General features: G+C 40.7%; 1 protein-coding gene and 1 long non-coding RNA gene across 3 annotated transcripts in view; one reads left to right on the plus strand and one right to left on the minus strand.

The window, feature by feature from the left end:
* LOC102954498 overlaps positions 1–18376 on the plus strand; it is a 45604-nt gene extending 27228 nt beyond the window's left edge. Inside the window, exons 3-4 of one of the 2 annotated variants that reach the window (XR_006220470.1) lie at positions 15134–15935; positions 17842–18376. This is a non-coding gene — a long non-coding RNA (uncharacterized LOC102954498). The remainder of the gene's footprint in view (positions 1–15133; positions 15936–17841) is intronic. The other variant, XR_006220471.1, reaches the window with a different exon arrangement.
* A 141-nt stretch (positions 18377–18517) lies between these two features.
* On the minus strand, positions 18518–27756 carry BCAS2 (BCAS2 pre-mRNA processing factor). The gene is made up of 7 exons (XM_007076346.3): positions 27563–27756; positions 27362–27454; positions 24572–24642; positions 22532–22693; positions 21032–21082; positions 19827–19907; positions 18518–18822 (listed from the first exon to the last, which is right to left on the minus strand). The coding sequence occupies exons 1-7, from the start codon at positions 27722–27724 to the stop codon at positions 18696–18698; spliced, it is 747 nt and encodes a 248-aa protein (XP_007076408.3). The 5' UTR covers positions 27725–27756; the 3' UTR covers positions 18518–18695.
* Between the last annotated feature and the right edge of the window lie 181 nt (positions 27757–27937).

Below are 27937 nucleotides of genomic sequence, written 5' to 3' on the forward strand. Positions count from 1 at the left end.
AGGCTCTGAGCTGTCCACTCAGAGCTTGACACAGGACTCAAACTCACGAACCATGAGATCATGACCTGAGCCAAAGTCGGACACCCAACTAACTGAGCCACCCAGGTGCCCCAAAACACATTTTTAAATAAACAAAGCAAGTTACAAAAAAATATAGTGTGAGTCTATTTATATAAAGGCTAAAATCAGGGTGCCTAAGTGGCTCAGTTGGTTGAGCGTCTGATTCTGGATTTCGGCTCAGGTCATAATCTCAGGGTTCACGAGATCAAGCCCAAGTTGGGCTCCAGGCTCACAGGGCAGAGCCTGCTTGGGATTCTCTCTCTCCCTCTCTCTCTGCCCCTCCCTGAGCTCCTGCTCTCTCTCTCTCAAAAATAAATAAAATTAAAAAAAAAATTTTTTTTTCAACGTTTTTTATTTATTTTTGGGACAGAGAGAGACAGAGCATGAACGGGGGAGGGGCAGAGAGAGAGAGGGAGACACAGAATCGGAAACAGGCTCCAGGCTCCGAGCCATCAGCCCAGAGCCTGACGTGGGGCTCGAACTCACTGACCGCGAGATCGTGACCTGGCTGAAGTCGGACGCTTAACCGACTGCGCCACCCAGGCGCCCCATAAAATTTTTTTAAAAGCTTAAGATCAAGCAAAACCAGGAATATATATGTATATATATAAGACATATATAGTTATATATATAAAGTATATAATTACCATAAAAGTAAGGCTAGTGGTTATCAAGAAGGAATGCTAGTAATGTTGCATTTCCTGACTTGGGTAGTGTTTAGTGAGTATGTGCCTCATAATGATTGGTTATTTTGTAATTCATACTTCAGGTATTTTTCTGTATATCTTTTATATTTAGTAGTCAAGAAGTTTAATTAGTGGCACCTGGGTGGCTCAGTTGGGTAAGCAACTGACTGTTGATTTCGGCTCAGGTCATGATCTCACAGTTTATGAGATATTGGCCTCCTCACTGACTGGATGTAGCCTGCTTGAGATTCTCTCCACCCCCACTCCCCATCTCTGCCCCTACCTTGCTTATGCTCTCTTTCTCTTTCTCTCTCAAAATAAATTTTTAATTTAAAAAAAAGAATGAAACTTCATTCTTCAAAGTTTCATTCTTTTTTTTTTTTTTTTTTTTTGTCTTCTCTATATTTTTGGCCGTTATTGTTACTGTAGTTCTGCTATCTAAAATACCCTGTTTTGGGCCTCCCAGCTGGCTCAGTCAATAAGACATGTGACTCTTGATCTCAGGGCCATGAGTTCAAGCCCCACATTGGGCATAGAGCTTGCTTCTTTTGGCTTAAAACTGTCTGTAACCTTTATATGTGACAGATAGTTTGGCCGAATAAAAAACACTGTATAATTGGAGAATGCTGGTGGACACCAAGTGATCAAGGTTAACATCACCAGTAAGAAACAGACACATCACATTGTACCTGTGATGTGATGCACTGAGCAGGGCACCTTGTGGCATTCTTCCCACTAGTTCAGAACCTTAGTAATCATAAAAAACATCACAAAACTGTGGGATGATTATCCCAATTGCAGGAGTCTATGAAATAACTTACCAGTGTTCTTCAAAAGTGTCAAGGACACTTTGTAGTCACTAAATACTTTCTGTGTTCATTATTTTTTAACAGTTGTCAAGGATTTCACAGTATGGCTGTTCTGTAGTTTATTTAGTTTTGCATTAACACACATTTTGGATATTGCCAGCTTTTCAGTGTTACAAACAATACTTCTGTGAACATCATTGTATATGGATCATGGGGGTTTTGTGCAAATAAATCTATAGAGTTCATTCTTGGATCAAAGTGTACATGCATTCAAAAAAATTTTTATATGTATTATCAAATTGCCTTCTCAGGGGTGTCTGGCTGGCTCAGGCGGTAAAGCATGTGACTCTTGATCTTGGGGTTGTGAGTTCAAGCCCATGGTGGGTGTAGAGATTACCTTAAAAAAAAGATATTAAAAAAAATTGCCTTCTCAAAAGGCTATCATAATTTATAGCACTTTTTTCCTCCATCTGTACCCTCAACATTCCAAAAGTTCCTTTTCTTTCATATTTTCTGCAACACTGAGCATTATCAATTATTTTTTTTAATTTTTAAACTGACTTTTAAGTGTTTATTCATTTAGTTTGAGACAGAGAGTGCGTGAGTGGACAGAGGGTCAGAGAGAAAGGAGAGAGAGAATTTCAAACAGGCTCCACACTGCCAGTGCAGAGCCCAACGCCAGGGTTGAACCCACAAACCATGAGATCATACCCCAGCTGAAATCAGGAGTTGGATGCTTAACAAACTAAGCAACCCCAACGCCAATTTTTTTTTTATAAAGTTTGTGTATTTATTTTGAGACAGAGAGAGGGAGGGAGTGCACGAGTGAGAGAGGGGAAGAGAGAGAAGGAGAGAGAATCCCAAGCAGACCCCATGCTTTCAGTGCAGAACCTGACTTGGGGCTCAAATCCATAAACTGTGAGACCATGACCTGAGACAAAATCAAGAGTCAGACACTTAACCGACTGAATCACCCAGGCGCCCCTCCATTATTTTTATAGTGACCAATCTGACTGAATGAAAAGTGATGCATCAGAAAGAGGGTTCTGGGAAGATGGCAGAGTACAAAACACCAGGAATCTGTCTCCCCACCTAGACTACAATTTTACTGGCAAAATATGTCTGGTGTAGCTATTTTGGAGCTCTAGAGTCCATTGCAAGGCTTGCAACTTCCAAGGGAAGTCTTGAACAGTAAATCGTGGCTAATTTTGGTCAATTTAAGCTCCCAGCTAAGCAGCAGCTACCTGTCCCCTACATCCCAGCCCCATGGCAGACAACTGTATGTTCCAGGAGCAGCTTGCATGTGCCTTGTGGGAGTCAGGGTGTGCAATAAAGACCATGTTCTCTAGTAATGGGGGCATCTGTGCTCTGATCGATGGTTGCTACTTTTAATCATGAAAGTGCAGACACAGAAGTAGGCAGCCATTATTATACCCCCCCCCCCCCACCACCACCACCATGGTTACACTCCTCTCCAGTTCTGGTTGAAGTGACTTCCAGAGGATTTAAAAGGCTGATGCCTTTACAAAAAAAATTTTTTAAGTTTTTAATTTATTTATTTTGAGAAAGAGAGAGGAAGAACATGAGCAGGGGAGCGGCAGAGAGAGGGAAAGGGAGAATCCCAAGCAGACACTGTGCTGTCAGCATGGAGCCTGACACAGGCTCAAACTCATAAACCATGGGATCATGACTTGAGCCAAAGTCAAGAGTCATGTGCTTAACTGACTGAGCCACTGTGGCATCTCTGATGCCTTTTAAAAAATCTCTATTTTTCTTTTTTTTTTTTTTCTCTCTAAGACCAGGGAGAGAAAAGAATTGGTGAACTTGAAGATAGGACAGTGGAAATTATCCCTTCCGAGGAACAGGGAAAGAAAAAAGAAAACTGATATTTGAGGACATTTAAGGATCAGGACGTTCCAAAGCAACAACACACATGAGGGAATTTATAAAGTCATTATGCATGCCCAGGGTGGTTCAGAAATTAATACGTACCAGGCACTGTTCTGTGCACTTTATGTATATCAGTTTGCATATTCTTTACAACAATCCTATCAGATAGTACGATTACTGTGCCCATTTTTCACATGGAAAACAGACAGAAATAATAAATAAGCTTGCTTGAGGTCACATAGCCATAAGGGACAATCAGAATTTACTCCTGGAAGTTTGTCTTAACCGCAAAGCTTACTATCTGCCTCCTTCTGTATGCTATGGTAAGAAGTTTAGCTTTTCATTATAGGTAACAAAGAGCCAATGACAATTTGTAAAAAAAATTGTTTAATGTTTATTTATTTTGAGACAGGCAGAAACAGAGGACCATTAGGGGAGGGGCAGAGAGAGAGGGAGACACAGAACGCGAAGCAGGTTCCAGGCTCCAAGCTGTCAGCACAGAGCCTGACGTGAGGCTCGAACCCACAGATCGCGAGATCATGACCTGAGCCGAAGTCAGATGCTTAACCAACTGAGCCACCCAGATACCTGGAGCCAATGAAGAGTTTTAAAGAAAAATTTAAAGAAGATGTAGAACGGAGTGACATATTAGGTTAATTTTGGAGGGAAGATTACTCTGGTAGCAGCTTTGAGGGTGAAGTAGTAGGAAAAGAATGGCTACAAGGAGAAGAGGGAAGATCCTATTCCTGTTTTTCAGAGATGAGGAAGACCTGAACTCATGACAAGTGGCAGTGAATGCAGAGGAGATCGGGATTCAGGCGACATTTCCAAAGTACATGAGTACAATTGGGTGGTCTTTTGGATACAGGATTAGGGAGGTGTCGAGGACAAGTTAAGTAGGAGAATTTTGCAGAACATCCAGTGGAGTTGTCCATGGACTACTGGGGGGAGAGTTCTAGCTAAAGATACAGATTAGTGACTCGTTCAGTTTATTGGTGGTAATTGATGCCTACGGAAACTGATGGCTCAGGTAAAACAACCCAACAGAGCCTTAGGGAACACCAGCATGTAAGTAACAGGCAGGAGAGAAATAGCCCATAAAAATATAGATAAAAACTGGTAAAACAGGTAGGAAGATAATTAACATAGAAAATAGAAAGCAATAAATACCATTAAAAAAACATACAAACAAGGTAATGAGGGAGCTCAGAGGAGGATTACAGCTTAATCTTTCTGAGCCTCTGTTAAATCGTCTGTAAAATTAGGTTGGACTAAGTGGTCCCTGAAGTCTCTTCTGTCTCTAAACCTCTGAATCTATTCAGTGTCCAGTCAAATGCCCACTAACACGGTAGATGGTATGAGAAGACACAAGGCACAACCCTTGCTGTGGAGGAGTTTTCAATCTACTGGACTGAAACACACCAAAAGCCTCTGGAGATAGAGATCATTTATAATTAAGGGGTGAATTTGTGGCATACCCTGTGGGCTGAAAATCCAGTAAAGGAAGAGAGTACCATAGCATGTGTATGGAAGCTTACTGGATTTAGGTAGAGAAGAGAAGAGCCTGGGCAGAAATAAAGAAGTGAATTCACTGACCTCGATGAATTTGAAGATCTCAGTTGGGAACACATGGGAATTAGGGTTTTGGACAGGTAGGGTAAGGCAGGTTGTGGTGGTTCTTATACACCAGAGAATGGGGTTAGAATTGAATGGAGGCAGGAGGGAGCTTCTTGGGCAGGGTTGTGACATATTTAAGATACAAGATGTAGGTAGTTTGAGCTCAGCTATTTTTACTACACCAGATGTCTGCTGCTATTACACTCCTTCCCATTGCCAATTCCAGACCACACTGTGGTATGCTGCCCAGAGCACGCCCAGATAGGTCTGAAGCACTCTAGCTTCTTGGAGAGTAGACACCTGACAACTCTCAGCTAAGTCCCTCTCTGGAACTTGCCCTTGGCTGAAGAGAGCCACCTTGTCCCAATGTCATGCCGCCTCACCAGCTGCATCCCACATTCAATAGCTGGTTGACAGGGTTTAACAGAGGCCCATATGACCCTCCCACCCCCCACCCAGTTGCAGAAAGACTCCACAGCGTCCTCTCTGCTCCAGACCTCCCAGAAGGCAACTGAGGCTTTGGGGGCAACTGCATCACAGTTCAACTTCTCTTGCCTAATCCTTCTTCCTTCATTCCCCCAAAGGTGCCCATGCCAAGGACACTTCCTGATAAACACCCTGCATGCTAATTTCCATCTCAGATTTTTCTCCTGGAGAACCAAACTGCAACACACACGATAATTACATTTTCACGCAGCTTTTCATCTATACTGCTTACCAATTTAAGTGCAAAGAAATTTTGTAAGCCCAGATTTTGGTTTGAGCAGTTTTCCTCAATGACCTTGATGTTCGCAGTTTAGAACACCAGAGCTAATCTTTGACAAAGCAGGAAAGAATATCCAATGGAATAAAGACAGTCTCTTCAGCAAGAAGTGCTGGGAAAACTGGACAGTGACATGCAGAAGAATGAACCTGGACCGCTTTCTTACACCATGCACAAAAATAAACTCAAAATGGATGAAAGACCTAAATGTAAGACAGGAAGCCATCAAAATCCTCGAGGAGAAAGCAGGCAAAAACCTCTTTGATCTTGGCCACGGCAACCTCTTACTCAACACGTCTCCAGAGGCAAGGGAAACAAAAGCGAAAATGAACTACCGGGACCTCATCAAAATAAAAAGCTTCTGCACAGCAAACGAAACAATCAGCAAAACTAAAAAGCAACCAACAGAATGGGAGAAGATGTTGGCAAATGACATATCAGAGAAAGGGTTAGTGTCCAAAATCTATAAAGAACTTATCAAACTCAACACCCAAAAAACAAATAATCCAGTGAAGAAATGGGCGAAAGACATGAATAGACACTTCTCCAAAGAAGACAGCCGGATGGTGAACACATGAAAAAATGCTCAACATCACTCATCATCAGGGAAATACAAATCAAAACCACAATGAGATACCACCTTACACCTGTCAGAATGGCTGACATTAACAACTCAGGCAACAACAGATGTTGGCAAGGATGCGGAGAAAGAGGATCTCTCTTGCACTGCTGGTGAGAATGCAAACTGGTGCAGCCACTCTGGAAAACTGTATGGAGGTTCCTCAAAAAACTAAGAATAGAACTACCCTAAGACCCAGCAATTACACTACTAGGCATTTATCCACGGGATACAGGTGTGCTGTTTTGAAGGGACACATGCACCCCCATGTTTATAGCAGCACTATCAACAATAGCCAAAGTATGGAAAGAGCCCAGATGTCCATCGATGGATGAATGGATAAAGAAAATATGATATATATACACAATGGAGTATTACTCGGCAATCAAAAAGAATGAAATCTTGCCATTTGCAACTACATGGATGGAACTGGAGGGTATTATGCTAAGTGATATTAGTCAGTCAGAGAAAGACAAAAATCATATGACTTCACTCCTATGAGGACTTTAAGAGACAAAACAGATGAACCTAAGGGAAGGGAAACAAAAATAATATAAAAACAGGGAGGGGGACAAAACAGAAGAGACTCGTAAATATGGAGAACAGTCTGAGGGTTATGGGAGGGGGTGTGGGAGGGGGGATGGGCTAAATGGGTAAGGGGCACTAAGGAATCTACTCCTGAAATCATTGCTGCACTATATGCTAGCTAATTTGAATGTAAATGTAAAAAACATAAAAAATAAAACAAGGTAATTAAAAAAAAAAAAAGAACACCGAGAGCCACCTTTTATACAACGTGCAATTGTAAGATCACATACCCCTTTGGCAGTATATCCCAGTTCGGTAGCACAAACAGCTAAGCGCACATGATGAATACCGAACACAGTGAAGTGACGAGTTAGTGGTAACCATGTCTTGGCAGGATATACTCTTGGCTAATGGAGCACATCGCTGGGCGCCTTGTACAGTAATACACCTGGAGGTCACAGGTGTCATGCAGAGGTGGTCAGTCCGTAGCTGGAAATTTTACAAAGTGTTGTTTCAGGTCACAAAGGAACTGTGACCCCATTTGAGTTTTTTCTTTTTTGCAGTGGTCCAAAATATCTTACCCTTATAGATTTTGCACCTAGCACCACATTAAAAAATAATATATATATATATATATACCAACCATTATACTATCAGATGCCTCTCAACTAAGCACATTACTCTCCTTTAGTTTTTAAGCACCAGGAGCAAAGTTCGGAAATTTGAAAGTTGCAATAAAAACGGGCAATAAGATATTGTCATTCAAAGATTGGTGGTAAAGTGGTTAGCAATGTTAGAATCGTTGCCTTGAAGCGTCCGTAGCATCCAATTGCCCGTGCAAAATATCTTGCTCAGACAGTGATCGGTCTGGCAGCTTTTGAGGGAAGGAACTGCTGTGGAAAAGGGATTGGAGAGACTGAGCATCTATATTGCTGATGGCCTACGTCACTTTTTTGTCCTTACGATGCCTTGTTTTTCAAACGTTCCTGCCTTTACAAGATGAATAGATGTAGTTTAGAAACAAGTAACATTCACTGCCTAGGAAAACTGTCAAGTTTTTAACCCTGAAGTAGGTAGACTTACACTGCACTCTTTTTATAACACATACAAATTCTGCAACGGGAAACATGTATTGAAAATGCAGCGCCTGCAATTGACATATTGCCAAAGAATAAATTATATCCTGTGCTATCATTGTGTATTCAGCAATAATGAATACTAGGAGGAAATAGCAAAGTAGTAATTATACCAATTACAATTGATTAGTTGGTATTAACATAAAAAGATACACTCATTTTATTATTCTCTCTTATGTCACAAGAAGGCTGTAATGTATTAAGATATCTGGTTCCTCTCTAAATTTCCTTTCTTTTAAATGTTTCTTTTTTTTTTTAAGTTTATTTATTTTGAGAGAGAGAGAGGGGTGGGGCAGAGAGACAGAGGGAGAGAGAGAATCCCAAGCAGGCTCTGAACCGCCAGATCATGACAGAATGATCCTGACCTGAGCCGAAATCAAGAGTCCGGCGCTTAACTGCCTGAACCACACAGGCGTCCGTTTTTTGTTTTTTTTTTTTTTTTTAAGTTTATTTATTTTGAGAGAGAGAGAAAAAATAAAACATATGCGTGGGGGAGGGGCAGGGGAGAAAATAGAGTGAGACTTCCAAGCAAGCTCCACACCGGCAGTGTGGACCCCTATGCAGAGATTGAACAGACGAACTGTGAGATCATGATCTGAGCCAAAGTCAAACACTTAACTGACTGAGCTACTCAGGTGCCCCTAAAAATTTTTTTTTTTTAATTTTAATTTAATTTAATTTAATTTAATTTAATTTAATTTAATTTAATTTAATTGTTTTAAGTTTATTTATTCATTTTGAGAGAAAGAGAGCAAGCCGGGTAGGGGCAGAGAAAGAGAGAGAGGGAGAGAGAGAGAATCCCAAGTAGGTTCTGCAGAGTCAGCACAGAGCCTGACGTACGGCTCAAAGTCACAAAACTGTGAGATCATGACCTGAGCCGAAATCAAGAGTTGGACGCTTAACCAACCGACTAAGCCACCCAGGCACCCCAAAAAGATTTTATTTTTAAGTAATCTCTTACTTACTTACTCTTACTCTTACACATAACAGGGGGCTCGAACTTACAACCCCAAGATCAAGAGTCATGTGCTCTACTGACTGAGCCAGCCAGGCACCCTTAAATTTCTTTTTATAATTGATTAAATTCAGGGAATTTAGAAGCATACTGGGAATTCGTATTGTTACCCATGATGAAAATTTCTTTAGTGGGGCTAAATCGATTAAGCGTCTGACTTTGGCTCAGGTCATGATCTCATAGTGCATGAGTTGGAGACCCGGTTGGGCTCTGTGCTGACAGCTCAGAGCCTGGAGCCTGCTTCAGATTCTGTCTCCCTCTCTTTCTGCCCCTCCCCTGCTCATGCTCTCGCTCTCTCTCTTTCAAAAATAAATAAATAAATATAAAAAAAGAAAATTTCCTTAGTTATACTACAATTTTCATTGTTTTATGCTACTATGATTTCTAATTTTCTAATCTGTTTTTCCTGTGCTATTGTAATACTAGCACTTCATTTTTTTGCATTTTTTATAGAACAAAATAATGCAAAAGGACTAATAAATGGGGTACATCAATATCTACTATTGTTTATTTTTTGTTAGAAATGGAGATTAATGGTGGCGAAGTAATTGCTATTTTATATACAGTAGGACTCTGTTTCTTTGCAGGTCTCCAGGGTGAATTTGACAGTTTAGCAGGCTAAGTTGATCATCTTTTATTTTTCTGGTGGGTTGGGCACCCTTTATAGTTTGAACAATGAAAGCAAAATCTATGTGAGATTACATTTAACCTCTGGGAAAAAACAGTAGAATTCTTCCATATGTGAAACATCAGAGTAAATTAACTATCTCCATTTTCTCATGTCATGGAATGGAGAGCAGACAGGTCGTATGAATTGCTGCATGAGCAATTTATTTGACTTTTTAATGACCTTGTACCCGCTATGGTCAAACAAGAATACTACAAGAAATAGGCAGTTTCTTTTTTAAAAGGAGGAGAGAATAACACAATGTGGACGGAAGGGGAGACCTTCAAACTTAGTGAAAAGCACAAGACATAAAATAAGGCAGAGGACATAGAAGGGTGGCGAAGCAGATGTCCTCAGGGCCATTTTTAGTGAGCAGTTCAAATTTAATTACAATTGTCAGCAAAAGCCTAACATACATGGTCATTAAAAAAATTCAGTTTAAGAAAGCTACTTTCTAAGCTGTACACACATCTTATTGAAAGGATTTGATTGTATAGTAGGGGAAGGGAACACTGATGAAAGCTAAAGCTGAACTTTTAACTGTCCTAATTATGTAACCTTAAACTCATACCCAAATTACTTGACCAAAAACTTTCAAGATTCGGAGAGAGAAAATTATCTTAGGGTTTTAACACCTCCCCTTCTCCTACTATATTTAAAACATTTCTTTTCACTTACTGAAATATAATGGAACATTAGAGTACTTCCCATTTCATTTCTAAGTTTTGCATAATGAGATTATGTATTCACGTGAACAAAATTTCGTTATAGCAAGATGTTAATAACTATTTTAAAGGCATTTCTAGGGGCACCTGGCTGGCTCAGTCAGTGGAGCGTGTGATTCTTGATCTCGGCATTGTAAGTTCAAGCCCCACATTGGGTGTAGAGATTACTTTGAAAAAAAAAAAATCTTAAAAAAAAAGGCATTTCTATTTGTAGCAAATTGTATATGAACTAATATTACTAGTGTACTTCTTTTTATTCTCTTCAGTTGGTTTGACCTTCTCTTGTAATTAATACTTTTATGATGGTACAAAATCAGATTTGGGAAACCCAAGTTTAACAGAAGGTAAGTCATAATGTTGCAGTTGATATTAATGGTGTCTAATGTAGAGTAATATCTCATTTTAGTGAATATGAATTGCTATGTTGTATCCAAATCTCATTAAAATGGAAATTTACTGCTACTGAGCATAGACAGACTATTTAATCATGTAAGTAAAATACAAAGCATATTGTTCACATCACTATCAGCACAGCGTTCCCCTTTTTCCTTGTCTATGTGCCACCCTTTCTTCTAATGTTAGCTTGACAGTAATTTATGGTGTGATGTTAGATAAGTCCTCACTATCCAGGTGTAAGATTCCTGGCTGGTGAACGTGGAAATTAAGGGCATGACTCACAAGTTGCATACATCACTTCAGGACCTATCTCACTGAACACAACCTAGTCACATGGAGTATGCACATGACTGGATGGGAAACTAGGAAATTAGTTTTTAGCTGAGCAGCCATGTGCCCAGCTAAAATTTCTATTATTATAGAAGGGGATAACATATGTTAGAGGGACAAGTGGTGCCCTGCTACAATAAGTCACTGAGACAGTATGCTCTGAGTTTACCCTCCTTCCTTCTCAAAAGACATGTAAGAATCCAACCAAGTAAGGGCACCTCAGTGGCTCAGTGGTTAAGCATCTGACTCTTGATGTCGGCTCATGTCATGATCTCAAGGTCGTGAGATCAAGCCCCACGTGCGGCTCCATACTGGGGCTTCGAGCCTGCCTAAGGTTCTCTCTCTCTTCCTATGGCCCTCCCCCATGCTTTCCCTCTCTCTCTCTCTCTCTCAAAACAAACTACCCAAGTAAGATAGACATTATAGGGAGAATCTTGAATCTGTATAACATATTTAAAAAGACACTTATCGGGCACCTGGTTGACTCAGTTAAGTGTCTGACTCTTGAGTTTAGCTCAGGTCATGATCTCACATTCCTGCCAAGTGTGCAGTACTAGCCTGCATCCTAGCCTTGCCAGAAACCCCAACAATGCTAAGCCCTCTGTTTCCCAGGATTCACTTACAACCTTGTTCCCTAATTTCCCCAGAACAGACTTTTTGTAGCTGTCAGCGAAGCTGTAACCAGAACAAGACCCAGAGATTGTTTAGTTTATTTTCTCTCAGGGGCCTTCAACCAACGGCTGAAATATTGCCTTCTGCTATAGACTGAGTATCTGTGTCCCCTCTCCCGTCCGCAAATTTGTATGTTGAAATCTAATACCCAATATGATGGTATTCGGATGTGGGAGCCTTTGGGAGGTGATTAGGTCCTGGGGGGTAGAACAGGAACAGGATTAGTGCCCTTGTGAAAGAGACCCCAGAGAGTTTCCCCCATCTTCTGCCATATGATGATGACACATTGAGAAGATGGGCTGTCTGTGAACCTGGAAGTGGGCTCTCAGTAGATACCAAATCTGCTGATGTCTTGGATTTCCCAGTCTTTTCTGGCTTATTCTCTCCATCTAAAGAGCTTCCTCTGTACAACAGGAGCTAAAGCCAAGGCAACTCCAGACTTAAGTCATCCCACTTCTCCACCTTCCCTCCTGTAAGAACCCTTCGGATTACGTTGGGCCACCCAGATTAATCCGGGATAATTTCCCCATCTCATGAACCTTAATTAAATTACATCTGCATAATTCCTTTCACCAAGGAAAGTAACACATTTACAGGTTCCAGGGATTTTGATCTGAACATGTGAGGGCCATTATTCAGCTTACTATAAAGATCTAGTACAAAGAAATATGAAAGGTAATTAATATAAATACTGAGAAGCATGTACCACCTAGCTCTGTACAGAGGAGGTGTCTAGAAGACAGCCGTTTTGGGGCACCCGTGTGGCTCAGTCGGTTAAGCGTCCGACTTTGGCTCAGGTCACGATCTCACAGTTCGTGGGTTCGAGCCCCACGTCGGGCTCTGTACTGACAGCTCAGAGCCTGGAGCCTGTTTCAGTTTCTGTGTCTCCCTCTCTCTCTGCCCCTGCCCTCCTCTGTCTCTCTCTCTGTCAAAAATAAAACAAACATTAAAAACAATTTTTTTAGAAGACAGCCGTCTTCTCAGTGTCAGATGGCAGAAGAGGGGAAGGAACTCTCTGGGGTCTTTTTCACAAGGGCACTAATCAGAAGAGTACATCCACCAGCAGCTCCTTCAGAAAGGATACTCAGGTAGTAGGTGTTTTTGAGATCTCACTTGACTGAAAGTCTTTATTCTATCAACTTAATAATTTGACTAGGTATAGAATTATAGGTTAGAAAATTTTCTTAAGAATTCTAAAGGCACTGCTCCTTTCGTTCTAGCTTCCAGAGTCGATGCTGAGAAGCCTGAAGATATTTTGATTCTAGATTTTTTTTCAAGGTTGTTTCTGTATTCTCTTCCATCAGGAAGTGTCCTCATATCCTTTGTTATTATAAACATTTAAGAATGGTCCATGCCATTCTTAATGGGCTCCTGGGTGGCTCGGTCAGTTAAGTGTCCTACTCCAGCTCAGGTCATGATCTCATGGTTTGTGAGTTTGAGCCCTGCGTCGGGCTCTGTGGTGACAGCTCGGAGCCTGGAGCCTGCTTTGGATTCTGTGTCTCCTTCTCTCTCTGCCCCTTCCCCACTTATGCTCTGTCTCTCTTGATCAAAAATAAATAAATGTAAGAAAAAAAAAATTAAAAAAAAAAAAAAGAATGGCTCACTGGCATCATCTTGAGGATGCCTGAGATCACACCCAGATACTTGCCAGGGCCCTCCTGGGTTCATGGCAAAGAGCTCAAAAACAAATGCACCACCATCCCCATGTTTGGTCTGGAGGACACCACAAATGTTGTTCTAGTGAGCATTATTGATTCTTAATTCTTGATATGCCTCTCCAAGATCTTGCAGAATCTTTTTTGTCCATGGTGTTCTGACACTTCATAAATAATATGCTTGGAAGTTTGTTTATTCTTATCTGTTGTTCTGGGACCTTGAAATCTGGAAACTCCTATCATTCAGTTCTGGAAAATTCTGAATTATTTTTCTGATGATTTCCTCCTTCTGTTTTTTGTTTTTGTTTTTGTTTTAATCTCAAAAATATTTGGATATTGACCTTCCCAATTAGTCTTATTTTTTCCCTCTATTTTCTATTTTTGCATTTTTGGCTACACTTTCTGGGAGAGTTTGTCAACTTTTACATTCCTAACAGATCTATTGAATTTTAATTTCTGCTACCATGCTTTTTAATTCCTAGGAGCTGTTTTGTTCTCTAGGTGTTCCTTAACAAAACAGTATCTTTTTTTTTTTTTTTTATCTTCTTACTTCTCTGAGGATATATTTTTCTTCTTCTTTTTTTTTTCTAATAAACCCTATCCCCAACGTGGGGCTGGAACTCATAACCCCACGATCGAGTCATGTGTTTTACTGACTGAGCCAGCCAGGCACCCCATCTGAGGATATAGTTCTTAAAAAACAAAAGGTTTTATTTTTCTTTCTCCATCTGTTAATTTCCCCACAGGGTTTTCTCTGTTTTTGTTCCTTGTCTTTCTTGATAAAGAAGTTTCCTAGCTATCTATCTGGTAATCCTTGATTGTTTTTTATTCAAGAGTGGGGAAGTAAAACACAGATTAGAAGCTATGTGTGTGAGGGGTACCTTGGTGGCTCAGTCGGTTGAGCGTCCAGCTCTTGATTTTGACTCAGGTCATGATCCCAGGGTCGTGGAATTGAGTTCTGTGTCAGGCTCTGCGCTGAGCATTGATCCTGCTTGAGATTCTCTACCTCTCTCTCTTTCTCTCTCTCCCCTCTGCCCTCCCCCACTCATGTTCTAATTTTAAAAGTTCTATGTGTTGGAGTGGGAGGGGTGTTGAGCATCACTGCTAAGTGACTTGTCTGGGTCATTTTTTTTTTTTTTAATTTCTTTAACCTTTATTTATTTTTTTGAGACAGAGAGAGACAGGGGAGGGTCAGAGAGAGAGGGAGACACAGAGTCTGAAACAGGCTCCAAGCTCCGAGCTGTCAGCACAGAGCCCGACACGGGGCTTGAACTCACAGACCCTGAGATCATGACCTGAGCCAAAGTCGGATGCTCAACCGACTGAGCCACCCAGGCACCCCGTTGGCTGGGTCATGTGTTAAAAAACTGTCAATTTCAACAACTTCAGGGTTTTTTTCTCTTGGGCTAGTCAGGTTCTCCAAATACTTTCTATTTCGTGCTGAGAGAGGGCTGAGAGCAGGGGATGGCGTGACTGGTAACAGCCTTGTGTATCCACTGACATAATGCCTGTTTTCAACTGAACTGTGGCTCTTTCTTGTAACATAACTTCTTTTATTCTCCTAGGGCGGCTGTGAGAACATACCACACACTGAGTGTCTTAAAACAACAGAAACTTACTGTCTTACAGTTCTGGGGCCTAGAAGTTTGAAGTCAAGGTGTCAGCAAGGCCATGCTCTTTCCGAAGGCTCTAGGAAGAATACATCCTCCCAGTTTCTGGTGGTTGCCAGCGAGCCCTGGTATTCCTGGGCTTGTAGACTCATCACTGTAATCTGTCTTTACGTGGTGTTGCTCTCTTGGTCTGTCTTCACAATGCCTTCCGTGTGTGTGTGTCTTCCCCTCTTCTCAGGACAGCACCAGAATGGACTTAGGGCCCATCCTCTCTGTGGGTACCTACTTTGCTCTGCCCCATCTAATGACTTTAGGACTGAAGTTGGAAAGGGAGTGGGAGGGATATTAAAGCATGTCTAAGTTTAGAAAAACCAAATATGTCTACAAATTCAACATTATTCCCAACTGAGATGGAATCTAATTCCTCTCCCTTGAATATGGGCTGGCTTTACTGTCTTGCTTCGAACAAACACAACAGGTCAGAAGTAACAGTGTGACTTCTGGGGCCAAGTCATAGAAGGTAATACATCTTATGCTGGACTCTCTGACATATGCCTTTGGAGGAGCTGTCACGTAAGAAGTCTGGCTACCCTGAAGCCTCCATGCGAGAGAAACCACATAGACAGAGAGAGAGGTGCCCAAGGATTCCTGAAAGTCCCAGTCAGCTGTCAGTTGTTTGATTCTTCCCAGCCCATGTGTCAGATACAAGTGAATCTACTGAGAAAACACTAGTCCCTGACACCCTCTGACCACAACTGTAAGAAAATCCTTAAGTACTTTCTACCTAAGCCCAGTTAATCCCCAGAACTGTGAAAAATATCCTAAATGCTTGTCTGGGGTGGCAGTAATACTGGATTGGAATGAATGGCAGAAAGGAAGAGGGGTAGGAGGAGTAAAGGAATAAAAAAAAATGTAGAAGCAGACTCCACACTGACAGCAGTTTTCAGGTGCCCCTAAAAAAAATATATATATGTATATATATTTTTTTCTTTCATTCTGAAAGAGAGAGAACATGAGCAGGGGAGGGACGGAAAGAGAGGGAGAGAATCCCAAGCAGTCTCTACACTGACAGTGAGTAGCCTGATGCAGGGCTCAAACTCATGAACCTCTGAGACCATGACCTGAGTGGAGATCAAGAGTTGGATGCTTAACCAACTAAGCCATCCAGGCACCCCCACTAAAATAAAATTTTTAAAAGATTTTAAGTTATCTCTACACCCAACATGGGACTTGAACTCACTACCCTAAGAGTGTCACACACTCAACCAACTGAGCCAGCCAGGCACCTCTGTGATTAAAATATTTAAGACAATTTACAAACATGTCTGTGAAATTGATGGTAACTGAAAGCTGTCTTTCATATGGGCTAGGAAGCTCCATTTCTCTTAAAGTTGATAAAGAAGGGTTAACTATCTCACACTTTTCTCTGCTCATTATTTCCCCTTGTAGGATGACAACCAAAGAGATCTCAATCTGCATTGTATACTGTTTGACAAACACTCTAAAAATCAAGTGTTTTGTTGCATGTCGTGTTACAATCTTCAGGAAAAAATACCCGGTTATTTTATCTTGAAGGCTTAAGTTAGGATGGTTTATGTGGTGATAAAAAAATCCAATTCAAACTGACTTGTAAAACAGTAAGTTCACTGGCTCACATATTGACCTAGTGGTGGGGCTAGTGACCTCGCTCAGTTTATCCAATGTCCTGCAGACTTGTTTTCTCTTAGCTTTGCTGGAGGCATCCTCAAACTCTGTGTAGTTATTTATGAATGAGAGGAATCTCAATTAATGGGACAAACTTTATGAGTATGATCAATCTAGAGAAAGAGAACTATCAATCTTAATTTACAGATTTGTCATTGAGCTGCTTTCTGTGGAGTAATGCACTCTGAACCTGGCACACCAAACTCACCTTGGCCGAGGAAACACGCAAGCTCTGTAAGCTGGTCACTATACTAGACTGGGATTTACTAGCAAAATAGTGAAAAAGGGAATACCACTGGACAGAGGAGTGTGGTAAGGGACTGGGATAACCTAAAGTCTAGTCTCTCAGGCAGGGAACAGCAGAAGATACAATTTCTTGGGGCTGAGAAGGTGAAGCAAATTGGATTAGGCATTAATGGAATGAATTTTCCAGTGGAGCAAGAATATAATTAAAAAAAAAAAAAAAAGATGGAAATATTTGGTGTCACAAGTCACTTCAAGTTATGACCATAAACCAGTAACCCTCTGCTCCCAAGATGTATTCTCTCTCCACCATTAAGAAAAACCTGAGAAACACTGGGGCACCTGGCTGGCTGCACGGACTGGTGCAGCATGCGACTCAATCTCAGGGTCATGAGTTGAAGCCCCACATTGGGTGTGGAGCCTACTTAAGAAACAAAAAGGGGGGGAGTGCCTGGGTGGCTCAGTCAGTTAAGCATCCCACTTTTGATAAGGGCTCTTAGGTCATGATCTCAGTTTGTGAGATCGAGCCCCGCATTAAGGCTTTAGTGAGCGCAGTGTGGAGCCTGCTTGGGGTTCTCTCTCTGCCCCTCTCCCTTGCACGCTTGTGTGCTCTCAAAATAAAAAAACCCCAAAACTTGAGAAACAATTGTTTTAAAACTCCCAACTTACCGCCTCCTCCAATAATGGGCTTTGCTGCTGTTTACCTTTTATTTCAGAATCACAATAAACTCAACGCTGCATTACAGCTCGACGTGGGATAAGGAGACCCTGGAACCCAAAGAACAGTGGTGAGATTACAGGAGGCTGCAAGCAGATGTGCCGCAAAGATTTTCTCCTGAATCAGGAAGTCATCTTTTATACTCATCAATTCCTTACAAGTGGAGGGTTAGAACACAACTCTGGAGCTGCACTACTGGATCAAACACCTGGATGACCTTCTAGCTATAGAACTTCGACAAGTTTCTTCATCAGCACCCACTATAAGTCTGTGTATGGGAACAGCAGTACCTACTTCCTAGGGTTTCTGTGAGGATCAAATGATTTTTGTATTCACGTTAGTTCATCTACCTCAAGTGCTTAGAATGGGGGTCCAAGCTTCATGAAATTGTTACCTCTGATGATGATAATGACGGACGACACAGATGGACACTGTATTTCAGAAGTCTTGCATGACAATCAAAAATCTGTTTAGAACTTAACCCTTTATTTGAAACTATATAAACCAAAAGTTTCCAACTGATTGTACATGTTAAAAACTTTCTATAAATATCTCTTGGATACAAAATTTGGTCCAGTTGTTCAAAATTAATTCTATAATATTATTCTAAAGTCATACTTATTTTGAAAGCCTAAAGTTGTTTTTTTATGGCAAAAACAAAACAGAAAAACCCACCAAGCTGAAAGCTTTTATTCTGCTAAAACGTACAAATATAACAGTCCACACTCTACAGTAAACATTTAACCACTGATGATTTCCTTAAGATGCTGTTCTCCTTCACAGCTCAGATGCCTGATTTCCTGTGAAAGCCCAGTCTGCCTTCCTTTCTACCCATCAAATTCATCTGTCTCTTTAGAAGTCTTGCCGGATGTTTTCTTTGTTTGCCTCTCCGTGTTGCTGCTTCATTTGAAAGATTTCATTTTCTAATTGCACGATAGTCCTTTCAATCTCATAATTCTTGCTGACGAGGGATACCCAACTAAACAAGTTAAAAAAAAAAAGGAAGAACTACTTAATATAGAATTTCTCTTAGAAGATTTTATCATATTTGTTTTCTTTCAGGGTCATATTGTGAACCACTTTAACTTTCCATTTTAAAAAACTAAGGCACAACTGGGGGAAAGTGGATAAAGGGTACATAAAGTCTAGCTGTAATATTTCTTACAACTGAATGTGAATCTACGATTATTTCAAAATAAAAATTTTTAAAGCAAATCAGAAATGGTTGAAGAGACAGGACAAGGTGATGGAAGATAACATTTAATGGGATTAAATAAATGGAGAGAAAACAGGGCAGAGGCAATAGTTAAAAATGGAGGAATTTCTAGAATAAGAAATAATCCCACAGAAAAAAAATCTATGACAAATGAAAAGAAACACACATGTATATTTGGGAGATTCTATTAGCTTGAAGAAAAATGTGAAAAGATGAGTAGACTGATAACACGGGGTACATGGAGGGGGAGGAGAAGGTGGAACAAGGAGAATGATGGGCGGGGAAGGGAGAAGGGAAATACAAAGCAAAAAAGAGAAATGATACAAAAATTCCTGATTATATTTAGGGACTCATATAAATTTATCAGTGTATATGAAGAACATTTTAAAAGTAAAAAAATGAACACAGGGAAAAAAGTGGAAACAAATTATCAAAGTATGAAATCTCCCTCCCTCATGAGTTAAAAAATAGATAAGTGTTTTTCCTTTTAAAAGGAGTAGAAGTAAAATCCTTTTCAGAGCAGAAACCCTGCGCTGGAGACAGGGCGTTCTGAGACCAGAAGCAAGCAGCAGTGGTCCCGCCCCTCTCTGTGCCTTCCAAGCCCACATATCAAGAGACAGGCAGAGGCAGTGAAGAGCGGGATTCAGAAAACAGCATTTGTTTGACACCTGTGGCACTGCATTTGAATAGTGTTGAATCACATTATTAAATCTGGATCTTAAAATGTGCTAAGTGATTTAAAAGATGATGGAACTGAAGATACGCACGTTGACTCCATTTCCCTTAATTTGGATCCAGCTGTGAGCTGCATGTTCTTTCGCTGCCAGTTTAAATCTTGAATATGTTTCCTGTAAAATATTATTTATATGACCCACCTACATTTTAATATAAGACGCAAATCAACAGAAAATCTATAATCAACGTAATATAACATCTTTAATTCCTTGAGAGGGACAGATACAATAATAGACTAACCCCAAGAATTACCTTTCTATTTTTCAATTACAAATTTCATAAAACATGCTCATCATGAAAAATTAAGCATGTAGTACACATACACATAGATTAAAGAGCAGAAGTCCCTCCTCCCATGTGCCTCTCCTTCTAACTAACTGCTGTTCAGTTTTTGGTGGGTGTTTTTCCAAAGTCTTTCTTTCTCCCTTTTCTCCCTCCCTCCCTCTCCCTCTCTTTCCAAACTCTTCTCTACATGTATACGTGCAAGAAGAGATTAATTTTTTTTAAAGTAACCTCTATGCCCAACATGGGGCTTGAACTCATGACCCCAAGATCAAGAGTTGCATGCTCTACTCCAGATGCCCCAAGATGAATTTTTTTTACATAAATCAGATTATACATGTTCTGCTACAACATTTTCTCCTTCTAAAAGTGCCTTTTCAATGTTTGCAGATTTGCAAATTGCAAATGACTTGGTAGCGATGTTTTCAGATCTCAAGTCTACTTCTTCTTTGCTCTAGTAAGGCAAACCCAGCACTGGATGCTGGACACATAGATCATGTAGTACTACTCTTGTATGACTACAGTCCATAGGTCCCTTTTTCTTCTGTCTGTTTAATAAGGATTCACCTAAACTTTAAAGTAAGAGGAAAATAAGGGCACCTGCTGGTTCAGTCAGAAGAACATGTAACTCGTGATCTCGCATGATCTTGAGCTGTGAGTTCGACCTCTACGCTGGATGTAGACATTACTTGAAAATAAAATCTCAAGGGGCACCTGGGTGGCTCAGTTGGTTAAGCATCTGACTTTGGCTCAGGTCATGATCTCACAGTTAGTGAGTCTGAGCCCCGCATCGGGCTCTCTGCTGTCAGCACAGAGCCCTTTTCAGATCCTCTGTCTCCTTCTCTTTCTGCCCCTCCCCCCGCTCGCATGCACTCTCTCTCAAAAATAAACATTAAAAAAAAAAAAAACTTAAATAAATAAATAGGAAAAAAAGTAAAAGGAAAAACAAACTTGCCTTAACTTCTGGAGCTCTTTCTGTGCATGTTCAATCATATGAACTAGATTTCTAAGGAAGGAAAAGAGGAAAACCAGATTAATATACATTAAAATGTAATAATACCAACTAAAAGTGAACTATCTAGTTGATACAAGTTCAAGTTCTTCTGCTATTGAGCTCTGTGCCAAACACCACATTAGACACTCTATATGTAACTATTAGCTAATTTAATTCTCCTAAGAATTCTTTGAGGTAGGTATGATTACCCCTATCTCACATGTGAGGACATTAAGCTTAGAAAGATTAAGTAACTTGGTCAAGGTAACATAGAGAAGTGTCAGCTGAATTCCACTTCAGGTCTTTTAACATCTCAAGACCAACCAGTTTACTGATACCGTGATTTCATATAGTTAGGTCACTTCTTAAACTATCATTACTTTCCATGGAGAGAATGGAAAATAACTCACGACTGTATTCATTCAAATCCCTATTATCTCCCTATTTCTGTATCCACATTTATCGTGTCATTCTCCCCTCCTATCTATTGCTAACTAGAGAAAGAAGACAAAACTGTCATGGAAGGCTGCAGATTTAGATTTCGTGCAAGTCGGCTCTCACTAGCACAGCGGAAAAGCTGAGCAATATACAGTAGCATGCAACTATCATCCTGAGAGAAGTGATTAAAAAAAATTTAAATGTTTATTTGTTTTTGAGAGAGAGAAAGCGAGCGTGAACATGCACACAAGCGGCGGGGCGGGGTGGGGGGGGGGTGGGGAGGACAGAAAGAGAAAGAGAATCCAAACCAGGCTCTGCACCATCAGCAGAGAGCCCTATGTGGGGCTGGAACTCATGAGCTGTGAGATTGTGACCTGACCAGAGCTGACACTTAACCGACTAAGCCACCCGGGGTGACCCTGAGAGAAGTGATTCAAGGGCAGTCGCCAACACCCCTCCACACCTTTTAAATAAAGCTTTATTGAGATATAATTCACATAGCCCTATCAATTTCCTCAATGCAGTAGAGAATCACCTTTAGGGTCCATTTGAACCACATTGGCCCTACTATTCTCTTGCTCTAGATCCAATATTGTTTCTTGGCTTTAGTGACTCAAATATTCTTCTTTCTTTACCTTTTTTTCCCCTATTAACTGCAATTCTCTCAAGAGTCAGTCTTCAAACAGCTGTGACTCCCCAGGCTTATCTTTCTTTGAAGTGATTAAAAAAATTTTTTTTTCTTAATGTTTATTTATTTTTGAAGGAGAGAGAGAAAGAGACAGAACACAAGTCAGGGAGGGACAGAGAGAGAGGGAGACAGAGAATCTGAAGCAGGCTCCAGGCTTTGAGCTGTCAGCACGGAGCCCGATGTGGGGCTCGAACTCATGAACCGTGAGATCATGACCTGGCTGAAGTCAGACACTTAAGCGACTGAGCCACCCAGGCACCCCACCGTCCCCACTTTAAAAAAAAAACACCAAAGCTGTGGGTAGGATGGGTTTATAAAAACAAAAAACTTCTTACTCATTATATACTTTCCAGGCATTGCATCCATGCTGTGACATTAGTTCCAGATTCTCGATTCGAACCGCTTGATGCTCTAACTGTGCCATAGAATTGTTTACACATTCTTGCCATGCAGTAATGTCATTTTTCTGACCTGAGGAAGGGGCCGGAAGTTCATATCTGAAATTAAACAACAATAAAATCTTTACCTTTCCTCCCAACAGAATGCTTCACAGGCCTATGCACAATGTAAAATCTACAGAAGATTGAAGACGTAGACTGTGCGGTAATAAGAAACCTATTCATCCTAAGAAACAATTCATTCACAAATAAGATTTAACATTCATTATACACAGAAACAACAAAAATGGTTTACTTCAACATGAAGTGATTCAATAAACTAGACTACGTTCATATGAAGGACTGTTATACTAGTTACTGAATGCTACTAAAGAATATTTGAAACATTAACACGTTTATAATATTAAGAAAAAAAAATAGGATACGAAAAAACTATGCTATCATTTTTGTAAAACACACCTACATTCATCCAGCTTTCCACCCACATACCCACACTGCTCTAAAGAAAAAAATGGAAGAGAGATCGTTAATTCTTTGCATTTGGACCTAACTCTATTCTCTCTCTACACTACACATTCCTTCAACACTGCCGACATAGCCAATAAATACTCTTCATAAATCTCAGCTTGTTACTGATGAGTTACTACAAATGAAGTTTTAATTTCCATTTTAATATTTTGACTAGCTACTGTAAAAACCCCAAATTGTTCCTATGAAAAAAAGAGCGTGTGTGAGTGGAGGGAGGGGCAAAGAGAGAGGGAGAGAGAGAATCCCAAGCAGGCTCTGTGCTCAATCCCACAAACCATGAGATCATGACCTGAGCCAAAACCAAGAGTTGGACACTTAACCAACTAAGGCACCCAGGCACCCCTAATCTATTTCCTTTAAAAAACGCTGTGATATCTTATTAAGTTTCATTCACAATCCACTGTTTAATGGGTCTAAGGCTTTGAGACATACTGCCATAAAGGAGTTACTGTCCTGAATATCTATAGAGCAGAAGGACCTGGGAACAGAAGAAATGAGGAATCCTGGAATTTATTCTGCCTTTATCACTCAGGATAGACAGGAAATGGAGCACAAGAGAAGAAGCAATATAGTCTTCCGGTTCTACAGACTCAAATCCCTCTTCTAATCTATACATATGCTGAGAGGATGAACCTACTGTGCATGTGGCCCTTTCTCAAAGGACTGGGCTGTGACAGATTACTTAGCAGTTCTCACAATTCCAGAGTGATCTTAAAGTCAACAGGGATCTCAGATGTTAAGCAATCCAATTGTTCATTTTAGAAAAAGTAACAAAGGAAGTTTGGGTTTTTCACCCCTGAGAGAGAAGCAATTTTGAAATAAAGTGACAGGGGAGGGAAGAGAGTAGAACCAAAGTCAAACTATCCTAGCACTCTGTTTACTAATGCTGCCTTGTGTAAGATGAAGCAGGAATCATTATAAGCCATTAACATGGTTTCACCCAGATATGTTATGAGCAAAGAACTAGAGATCTAATTAGGAACATGTCCTTGAAAAATTTTAAAAACATGAACCTCATTACAATTCACACCATTCCTCTGTTGTTGGATTTTAAAATACAGCAGTTTGTATTTCTTTTTTAATCTTTATTTATTTTTGAGAATGAGAGAGAGCATGCACGGGGGAGGGCAGAGAGAGAGGACAGAGGATCTGAAGCAGGCTCTGTGCTGACAGAAAAGAATTTGATGTGGGCTTGCACTCACCATCGCTTAACCAACTGAGCCACCCAGGCGCCCCTAAAATGTTTTTCATTTTTAAATAACAGTGCAAAAATATATCTGAACATTAACACAGAATTATAAAAACCACTATTACATGAAAAAATATAAATATATAAAATCAGATAGGAATTTTTTCTTTGCAACATTTTAACAGAGCTACAGCAGTTTTACTAGTAACTTAAAACTGAACAATGATTTGGGTCCAGCTGAACCCAGAAGTAGAACTTACCGTTTCATACTGAGTAATTCTATTGGTTGTCGAGCAGCCAGTCTTTCAAATTCATTTCTCATTATGTCGGTCTGATTTGGAGAAAGAATTATTTCCAAAATCATATCGACAAATTGCAATTAATAACCGCCAAACAAATAATAAATCTAACCTACTTAAATATTTGTCCTTTATGCTATCCATTAATATGGATCATTTCCCTTCCCACCAAGCCTTCTCTGGGTTAAATGCTCTCAAGGGTCAGGAGAACACATACTTCATATGTAAAGGGACCCACAGAGAAAAGGTTAAATCCTCAACCAGTGGTTCTCAGTCCCAGAAGCACATAATAATCAGCTGGGAGCTTTGAAAACAATTTCAATCCAGTCACATCTTACCCCTCTCTCCCACTCCCATTTAAGTGTTCTGAGGTGGAGATAGGACATGATTATCATTTGTTTTTAACTTATCAGTTGACTGTATAGTGAAGCCAGTGGTGATCTAAGTATTCACAGGGTTGGGGGTAGGGGGTGGTCGAGGAAAGGACTTGGACATGAAAAAATTTGCTTTTGCTTTAGGGCTATGAGCCTAAACCCATACTTTCTTTTTGGTCTTGGCTGCCATTTTCATACTTTACTCTTTTCAAAGAATGAGAAATGGGGAAAGGGAAAAAGAAACCGGTTCTGCTATCTGTTCTAACAATTGTGCAATTAAAAAAGGATAGCTGGGAGCTATGGTAGAGCTCCACTCCTTGAGGTCCAATGTTTTGGTCAATATCCTATTCCATTTCTGTTCTGCACATTTCCTGGCCTGAGTATAAAGAACTGCTTAGGTATTCATTTATAGTAGTATTTCAGTTCTCCAATTCCTAGCATAGAATAGACTTTCATAAATAGGTTTTTTTTCCCATAAATAATTGTTTAATGAATTAACTCAAGAGCTTTCTTTCTTTCTTCCAAGAAAATTTATTTATTTATTTATTTATTTATTTATTTATTTATTTATAGAGTAAGCGAGCAGGGCAGGGGCAGAAAGAGGGGGAGACAGAAGACAGAATCCTAAGCAGGCTCCACACCATCAGCTCAAACCCACAAACCGTGAGATCATGACCTGAGTCGAAATCAACAATCGGGCACTTAACCAACTGAGCCACCCAGGGGCTCCTTAAAGATTTTATTTTTAAGTAAAAATGTGGGGCTCAAACTTACAACCCAGAAATCAAGAGTCATATGCTCTACCAACCAAGCCAGTCAGGCACCTGGGAAGAGCAGTTTCAAAAGCAGTTTGAGGAGTGGTTAAGGTCTTAGGCAAATTAGCTTCCCTAAGCTGTAGTTTTCCCATTTAAAAAATTAGGATAATAAACATAGTTATATAGTTCACAGGGTTGTTTTTAGGACTGAGATGGGGAGCCTTGTACGTTATTAATTCCTATTTATAAAAAAGGGTTAAATAATCAGTACACTAATTATAACGAAAGGAGGCATCTGTTGTATTTGCGAGAGCTGAAAGGAAAACTGGGTCAAGTAATCTGAAATTTTCAAGAGCCAATCTAATAAGGAAGCATTACTGTACTTAGTTCTTTTTTGTAAATATTTTAAATGTTTATTTTATTTTTGAGAGAGAGAGACTGATCATGAGCGGGGGAGGGGCAGAGAGAGGGAGACAGAGAATCCAAAGCAGGATCCAGGCCCCCATCTGTCAAAACAGAGCCCAGTGCAGGGCTCGAACCCACGATCTTTGAGAACATGACCCAAGCCGAAGTCAGTGCTTAACTGACTGAGCCACCCAGGCACCCCTGTACTTAGTTCTTAGTGTGGCACCATCTATATTTGGGTAGCAACATTATATATTTGGGTAACATTTAGAAAATGCATGGGAAAATAACATATCACAGGAGCACCTCTCTCTATTTAAAACTTAAACAACTTCCCGCCCCCCCCCCCATTACTTCAATATAAATACTGCATTTTTTGTTTGAGAGAGAGAGAGAGAGAGAGAGAGAGAGAGAGAGAGAGAAAACGCACGCTTACGTGCATGGGGAAGGGGGAGAGGGACAGAGGATCTTAAGCAGGCTCCGTCCTTAGCAAGGAGTCCCACCAGGAGCTAGATCCCATGACCTGCGATCATGACCTGAACTGAAATCAAGAATCGGCTTCTCAGACGACTGAGCCACTCAGGGGCCCTGCGTTTCATAACAGAATTCTTTCATTAAATATATGGTTACCTATAATGGGGGGTAAAAACTCAAATATGTATATACTTAAGTGCCTAACAGAATCTATTAATTTAGAAGTAATGCTTCACATTACATTTAGCTGATTACACCCTAAGTAGTATCTTGGGTGCACTTCTGGGCTAATTATTTAAATAGTATTTTATTTCTATACGGTTTGTCACTTCAGTCATTCGCATATGTTCGGTAAATATCTAGCCTGTGATACAAAGGCCGCCCTCTAGTGGTTCTCAGGAGCCTAAGTAATTAGGCTTATATACATTAAAAATGCCTACTCGTTTCAGTGTAGACCTTTGCGAGTAGGGCATACCTTTGAAAATTTACGCCAAGGAGCCAATGTCTGAAAAACGTACACGCTATTTTTTGCATTGTTAGATCGCGAAGCCCCAGAAAGTCCTTCAGTGGGTCTCAGAATAAGAAAGATGGAAAACGTTTATCTAGCTGTTTTCAATGGACCGATAACACCTACACAATAAAGTAATAGCTAAACAAGAAATAGTTAAAGCTGGCATTTAAAATTCACTTTTCTGTGGCTAGAACTCTCAAAATATTCACAGCACTCAAGACTTCACACTTGCCTCAAAAGCAGAATAATCCGGGGCTGTCAGGTAGCTCAGGTAGTTCTTAGTAGGTCGGTATCTGCGGGTTTCCTCCTCCACCAGCGCTGCAGCCTAGAAACGAGAACAGGGGCCAGGACAGGGATAGCAACTTGCAAGGTGCTTTTTCAGCACCAAGGGCTACACAGCGCTGACTCAGCTACACCGACAGCGCGAACTTACCGCTTCCCGCACACCGGGCGCTTCGTAACCTTGGTCAAAATACGGCAGCGCGTCTACCACAACCTCTCCGGCGACTAAACCCGTGCCCGCCATTCTTAGGCTTGCCGAAATTTTCTGAGTCTGCGCAGACTCAGGCCCGTTCATTACGCCTGCGCTCGTCATGACGTAATACACGTCGCCTGCGCATTGGCTCCAGCGCATGCTTAGTTGTCAATTCTGAAGGCGCACTCGCCCAGGGGTTGGGAATTGCCCGGCCATTTTCTTTTGGTCGGACGTGACGTCACGTCGCGATTTCCCAGAATCAGAGGAACTCCTCAATTTCCTGTCCCCCAGCGTGCCCCCCATTTTGGCCTCCGACTGGGAGCAATTTGGAGG

Source organism: Panthera tigris, chromosome C1, assembly GCF_018350195.1.
Source record: "Panthera tigris isolate Pti1 chromosome C1, P.tigris_Pti1_mat1.1, whole genome shotgun sequence".
Taxonomy (NCBI): Eukaryota; Metazoa; Chordata; class Mammalia; order Carnivora; family Felidae; genus Panthera; species Panthera tigris.